At 36.5% G+C, this 6,877-nt stretch overlaps 2 protein-coding genes across 3 annotated transcripts in view; one reads left to right on the top strand and one right to left on the bottom strand.

Annotated features, from left to right (window-relative positions):
• The window catches only part of LOC111451120, a 3,130-nt gene extending 1,355 nt beyond the window's left edge, over positions 1-1,775 (top strand). The window contains exons 2-3 of one of the 2 annotated variants that reach the window (XM_023091405.1): positions 667-690; positions 1,139-1,775. In XM_023091405.1, coding sequence (XP_022947173.1) covers positions 667-690; positions 1,139-1,482 — 368 coding nt within the window. In that variant the 3' untranslated portion in view covers positions 1,483-1,775. The remainder of the gene's footprint in view (positions 1-666; positions 691-1,138) is intronic. The other variant, XM_023091406.1, reaches the window with a different exon arrangement.
• Positions 1,776-1,928: 153 nt separating this feature from the next.
• On the bottom strand, positions 1,929-6,414 carry LOC111451110 (condensin complex subunit 2). The gene is made up of 13 exons (XM_023091387.1): positions 6,015-6,414; positions 5,773-5,871; positions 5,237-5,354; positions 4,761-4,834; positions 4,625-4,685; positions 4,344-4,544; positions 3,943-4,229; positions 3,683-3,827; positions 3,336-3,589; positions 3,201-3,231; positions 2,954-3,093; positions 2,637-2,744; positions 1,929-2,382 (listed from the first exon to the last, which is right to left on the bottom strand). The coding sequence occupies exons 1-13, from the start codon at positions 6,282-6,284 to the stop codon at positions 2,185-2,187; spliced, it is 1,986 nt and encodes a 661-aa protein (XP_022947155.1). The 5' UTR covers positions 6,285-6,414; the 3' UTR covers positions 1,929-2,184.
• Positions 6,415-6,877: the final 463 nt, after the last annotated feature.

The raw sequence follows: 6,877 nt of genomic DNA, 5'->3' as shown, positions 1-6,877 counted from the left end.
TTTTTTTTTTTTTTTTTTTTTTTTTTTTTTTTTTTTTTTTTTTTTTTTTTTTTTGATAAGAGAGTTTCATTCAACATGTTCATTAGTGCCGAAGCTATCTTGTTGCATCGGTGTCGATTGATGTTGAAACTAAAGGTAGAATAATGCTTGGAGTCATAAGCTTGTAGTACTCATAGTACCTTGATTTGGTTTGAAACCCACATTCATTACATCTTTGTAATCAGTAAATGTTTACTTCATGTGATTTTCCTTTAGCTGTGTTCTGCTCTGCTATTTGTAAGTATTCAAGTATTCCCAGTTTTATTGCTTGTTGTTTTGTCTGGTTCAATAATACATGATTCCATAAATGAATCAATTGCTGTGAGATCCCACATTGGTTGGAGAGAGGAACGAAACATTCTTTATAAGGGTGTGGAAACCTCTCCCTAGTAGATGCGTTTTAAAATCGTGAAGCTGATAGCGATATGTAGCGGGTCAAAGCGGACAACATCTATTAGCGGTAGGGTTTGGGCTGTTGTGACAGAGTGATGCTTGTTGTTTTTCCATATTCATTATCCACAAGCTTGTGTGCCTTATGTTGATACTGTGAGAGGATTCATTCTTTTAGTTTCCCTTGCAATGGGTTATCTTAAAACTGATTCTTAATTTGGTTTGCTTGCTTTGCAGAGTTTGAAAACACGACTTTTAGAGGTTAGTCTTGTTTACGCTAATTTGGATAAATGATTATTCTTGTATATTATAGATTGTAGAAAATCTCATCCTCTTGCAAGAATTTTTGCTCTGTTCTTGAATTTGTATTGATTCTCATACTCATGTCTAATCAAGGAAAATTCTTAGAATTTGCTCAATATTTTTACTAGAAAAGAGCAAAAGAACTACAAGCTACTACTAGCATGATCGTCTTGCTCCAGTTGAATCGAGCTCAAAGTTTTACCCTCTTAGTTTTGTATTTCAAATTGCTACATCAAATGAAGTCTTATGGTCTCAAATTTGCATATCATATCAGCAACAATTGTAACTAATGAAGTGATATGATTGCCACTTGCTAAGTAGCATTATTGGTTTCTTGTTTTTTATGTAGATGTTCTATTTCTTTAGTAACATAGAATGAGTTCTCTCTTTGTTTCCATTCTTACAGATTGTGTGAAACATGACTCGGGCATGAATGAGGAAACAGAAGAGACTTTTGCAGAGTTGTTGTCCGAGGAACTGAAGCTGAGGGAAGCCGAAGCCATGGAACGTCATCGGCGCGCTGACATATCTCTTCTGGAAGCGAAGAAGATGACATCTCAATATCAGAAAGAAGCAGACAAGTGCAATTCAGGCATGGAAACATGTGAAGCAGCAAGGGAAAGAGCTGAAGCTACATTAGCTTCACAGAAGAAGCTAACAGCATTATGGGAGAATAGGGCTCGCCAAAGAGGATGGCGAGACGACATTGTCATGTCACATGCTGCTCGTGATATCGTTCAAACTTCATGAATGACCCGACACTAAACAGGTGCTTTGACAGTAGCTTGGAATTTGATTAATCTATACTGGGAGCCCAGGTTTTTCTTTTTACATATCCCACTTAGGTTTCTTCTTCAAACTTCCACTTGTATGAACATGATAGATAGCGATATATTATGGAAAAGATACCAACCAGATGCCTCTCTCCTTTCCCTTGAAGAGATTAGGACCTAAAACCTTTGGCAGGGCAATGTTATCTGGCAAATCTTCCTTTGATGCTTAATGGGCTGTTTCAATATTTGATAGAACAGTAGGTTAGACTACTCATCTAACTTCTTGTCCCTAGAACGATCAAATATCATCTTCATTCATAAAGAACGTACAAGAGATCAAAGAGATTGCTTATCTAACTTTCCCTAGAACGATTAAATATCATCTTCGTTCATAAAGAACATACAAGAGATCAAAGAGATTGCTTGACATAAACTTTGGCTTACATGTTAACAAATTATCTGAATGAACTTAAAAGTTCATAGACTAAGCTTATAATTACAACAGAACGAGCATGAACAAAAGTAAAGCAGGAAATGGGATTTCTCCATTCAAATTTCTACAACAATATATTCCGGGTAAATGGCACCATTAGTGGCAGCAGCCTAGTACATGATACAGTGATAAATTACAACCTGTAGAAAACGAAGGGGTAAACAGTTTCACAAGTATTATACTGAATCAATTTTGTCGACCGAAGTGAATAGTGAGATCGTTCAAGTGGTCATAGCCATTTATACTTAACCCATGCTCGTTAGCTAAATGTAACAGGCATATAAAACACAAATGGGGCGAGATATCATTGATGGTTTGAGCAGCTCTGCAGTCATCTGGAAAGGTGGCAAGAATTTGCTTGAAAGATACTGTTTCATCGTCACCCTTTCAAGAACATATCAGGATTAGAATTTATCCATTCACAGGATTACTTGTGTGTGTGTGATTGTGTAATAACAATGATAAAAGATGAACTATAAAAAGAACTATACTCAAGTTGGAATTCTACAACTCATTTCTACCCTAACTCAACTCATAGATGATAGATCCAATTATCAATGTCTTCAAATTATTTAGGAAGTTCATCTATAGTTCACATACTAAAATGTCCTAAAATCAAGTTAAGTTTAGTAAGATACCTGAGCATCCGTTTGAGATTCTTGTAAATGGGACCAGAGTGTTTCTTTCAATGCCTGGACATCTACTTGCTTAGATGTTTTGTCGTATTGAACTTCAATTTTGTTAACCTGTACCGTTAAGGAGGAAACAATCAAGAAAAATATCTTTGCATCTTTAATTTCTAACTGAGTCCTACCAAACACAGCATATCCAGCTACAAATCCATCAGAAGTTGAATTACATTTTGCTAGATATAGATAGACCACAATCCTCATACATCAGATTCATTATCATTCACAATGGGTCAAAATGAATTTTTTAGTGAAATTAAATGAACCTGGCGAGGCTGAGTAACAAGAGCATCTGAGTCCTCCACATCACTATGAGCATCACCCTCATCGTATTGGCCACCAAATACATTATCATCTTCCCAGGATGGCGATGTTTCAAAATCATCGTTATGCTGCAATGGTTCATCTAAAAATGTGGAACGCCAAAATGTCCATTAGCCATGTCATAATTAGACACTAAGGATAATCAACTTTATTGGAAAATTACGACACTAAGTATCATAGAGATAGTACCTGAATGCTGTCTTCCTCTTCTCCCAAGGCACTGCAGCCAAAATAATTATTTCACAAGAGTTTAGAAAAAGTTAAAACCTGGAATGCTCCCTATTTGAACAGCAAACGAGATGGAAATGAAGTGGCAAAATTTACCTTTACATTTGGCAAAAGAAATAATTTCACAAGATCTTCAGGCTGGTAGTGGCAATCTTCAGGAAGCTTAGTATTGCAAGGTACTCTATTCTTAGGCAACAACAATGCTTTGGGATTTTTTGGAGGTGCGAAGAGATCTGAAACTTCTTTTTCCAAATCTTTTGTGAAATCAATGTCATTTTCTGCCTGTTTCTTAGCTCTTGATTTCTTAGTCGTTGTTTCTGATCCATTTTCTGTAGGACCATCACTAGAACCTACAGTAAGATTCCATATTACATATCATACAAGTCCTGAAGATGAAAATGCTAATTTGCAAAATGACCAAACCCTATTGTCCTTAACAGTACCTTTGGTTTTACGATACTTCCAGTGTTCGGGGCCTGCCCAAGCATTCTGTTTTAAAGTAAAGCCCAAACATGAAATCAAATATTCATCAACTTTCTCCAATCTTTCCTCAATATCAGGGTCATGGTAGGTAGACGACACACTTTCCTGTTATACTTCAAGATTTTAGCAATAGTTCCAATCTTATTTCACCTAATCCAAGGCTACATGATTAACATGAATGTAAACTAATTGTATGAATATGAATAATCGAAAAAGTTACCTCATTGTAAGTTGGAAAACCTGCATCTCCACCAGCAGGTCCATCATCAACCATGCTTGTTTGCTCATCGTTATCATAATTTGCAGTGCCAAAATTATCAAAATCATGACCATCAAATCTGTCATCTACATCATAATCCATATTAGCTTCCTCGGCTGGTTTTGGAGCTGAACTACAATAATCTGAAGGTCGTTTGTTATCTTCATCAAATAGATTGACTATATTCCTTAATGTTGGTGATATTTCATCCTTCACTCGCATATTGAACACCATCTCCTCGATGCAATCTACAGAAGCAAAAAGAAAATGCTTTAGAGTTAAGTTTCTTCATTTTGAACCACATGACAGGGTAACACGTGAAAAATGAAATAAACGCGATGTTATCATCAACAGCCACAAACCTTTGGCAAAAGAGATATCGATCATATCAGTGTTATTATGTCTATCCTCGCAAGACATACATTTCCCAGGCACTTCATCTGAATCAAAAAGCACCCTACATGCACCGTATACTCCAAGATTATTCATTAGAAGGCCCTTGGCTCCACCCTCATCAAATTGAGCAGATGTCTGATGATAAAGAGGATCCACCGTAAATGCCACTGACATAACAGACAAAACCAAATCATAACCTCATCCTCATCTATCATTAGCAGAAAGAAAGCATTAGATGTGTGATCACCATCAAACTTCTTTACATTTAGAGCCTCAAAAGATGACTCGAGCGTTGACAAGGGAGACAACTGCCAAATACAGACATATGTTAACATAGATATCCAGACAGAAATTCATTTTACTGGTCAGAACAGATTTCCAACCTTTTTATCTTGCTCTTTTTTCAAATGAACTCCCTCCTGCTCACTTTCTAGATTTCCCTCCTGCATGATGGTTTCTGAAAATACAGCTAGATGTCAGAACGACAAGCAAATAATATGAAATGCAAAACTATCCTGCAAACCAGAAACCCAAAAGAGGTAAGGAAGAAAATGAAGGAAACATAGTAGAGAAATTAAGCACAGCCAATTTTACATGGAAATCTAATGGCAGAGCACATAGTATGATGCTAACATTTGTAATCACTGTTGCTTTATGCAAGTTCAGCGAACGTTGATGGTTGACGTCCTTGAGTTTGGATTACATAAAATAATTTCCAAATAATATTGAATTTGAAATGGGATTGTTATTGGAAAATGAACTTGTGTATTCAGTTTAGAACTTTCATATTCTCAATTGACGTTCTTTATAATCTCATAAACTATAGTAAGAGGCAAAAATTTGAGATTTACAAGCTTACCTTGCTCATTTTCTTGGCCTGCCCTGTTCATCCCTCCAAGGACTTTATATGCCTCTGAATGAACGGAATCCACTCTTAATGAGTAGATCTTAACTCCAGCTTCAAGAGTACAACTTGCCTAAAGACAACACATCATACAAACATTTACGACCAAATTTTAAGACCATAAACCTGATCATTGATGAGCAACGCCCATTTTGTTTCAAGAATAAGGGGTGATATTAATTAATTCCACAAAACAGAACGAACTTAATTAAAATTTTTGTAAAAGGGGGAAGCATGAGAACTTTCTACTCAAGGAGTTTCCAGATCTTGCTGTTTCAACTCATAAACACACACATACACACACACACAAATTGACAGTCTTCTGATTAATCATGAACTTATCAACTCAGAGCTAATTGATGCTATCATCATGAAAAGCAATCAAAGGTTCTTTTTTTCTGAGAAACAATTCTTGTTCAATATCGTTAAAAAATAACAATAGTAATAGCAGCTTTCACCAGACTATTATCAGTCAGAAGAACACAACCGACCTTCTGAAAATTTGTCTCCGTGTCCTCTTCTTCAACCTTAATAATCTCAGTAAGATGGTCAATTAAATTCAGCTCCCATGTATTTTTTTGATTAATTTTCTGCACCGACAAAACCAAACAGAAAAGCACAATAAATAACTACGATTCCAGTTAGTGTGAGTGCTTATACAGTGTAATTCTAGAACTAACTAAGGAAGAAAGTACCGAAGAAGGAGAATGCTAAAATGTAAAAAGATACTCACATTTTCACTAGCGAGTTTGATGCAATTTTGAAATAATTCAAGAATCTGCCGCTTGTCGAGGAAAATATTGGGGTCTTCGCGAGGTAGTAGATTGGTAGCGATAGACTTGCGGCGATTTGCTGCAGCGCGTGCCGCCCTTGCTTGAGCGCGCTCGAGTTGGTCGTCGTTGGAGCCAAGGAAAAAGGGGCTCGTCGGAGATTGCAACTGAGAGGCCATCGGACGCCTCTGCTTCTGCACAATTGATGGATTAGGGCTCAGAGCTTCCGCCATTGGAAGAATCAAACACAGAAAGAAACTTCAGAAAGATTGGGTCGGGAAGCTCCTTCAGAAACTAGAACTTGAACGACAAACACGATTTTCCCTCCATTTCTCTATTTCAAATTTGCCTGTCCAACGGGATACTTCCCCTTTTCCTAATAATTATTCTTGTTTGTTTACTATATTTCTTTCCCTTTTTTTCCGATTTTTTTTAAAAACCTTTCTAGGGCTAATTGCAAATACAGCAAACATAACACATTTAAAAAAAGATTGGCAAATGTCCAAAAAGCCCCTTTAATAACTCGAAGTTGAACTATAAATGACTGACTTGAACAATACAGATTATCCAGCCCAAACCATAACAATTGGGTTAAGTTGGGTTGTTTGGGTCCGGGTTGGTAAGATCTCACATTCTTTATTATAAGGGTGTGTAAACCTCCTAACAAACATGTTTTAAAACCGTGAGGCTAACAACTATATGTAATAGGCTAAAACAGACAATATCTACTAGCAAGCTTAGGTCGCTACAAGGTTTTCGATTCACTGAATTGAAACTTTCTTTTGTTGGGTCAACTCTATCTAACACAAAAATAGAGTTCATAATT

Source organism: Cucurbita moschata, unplaced genomic scaffold (genome assembly GCF_002738365.1).
Source record: "Cucurbita moschata cultivar Rifu unplaced genomic scaffold, Cmos_1.0 Cmo_Scf00013, whole genome shotgun sequence".
Classification (NCBI taxonomy): domain Eukaryota; kingdom Viridiplantae; phylum Streptophyta; class Magnoliopsida; order Cucurbitales; family Cucurbitaceae; genus Cucurbita; species Cucurbita moschata.
This window is presented reverse-complemented; position numbering and strand designations above follow the sequence as displayed.

Excerpts from the sequence above, each read along its gene's own strand:
- LOC111451110 (XM_023091387.1), bottom strand. The coding sequence starts at position 6,284 with ATGGCGGAAGCTCTGAGCCCTAATCCATCAATTGTGCAGAAGCAGAGG. Across the intron at positions 5,872-6,014 it reads TCAAACTCGCTAGTGAAAAT|AAAATTAATCAAAAAAATAC; the intron begins GTGAGTATCTTT and ends TTGTCGGTGCAG. Across the intron at positions 4,686-4,760 it reads AAAAAGAGCAAGATAAAAAG|TTGTCTCCCTTGTCAACGCT; the intron begins GTTGGAAATCTG and ends TGTATTTGGCAG.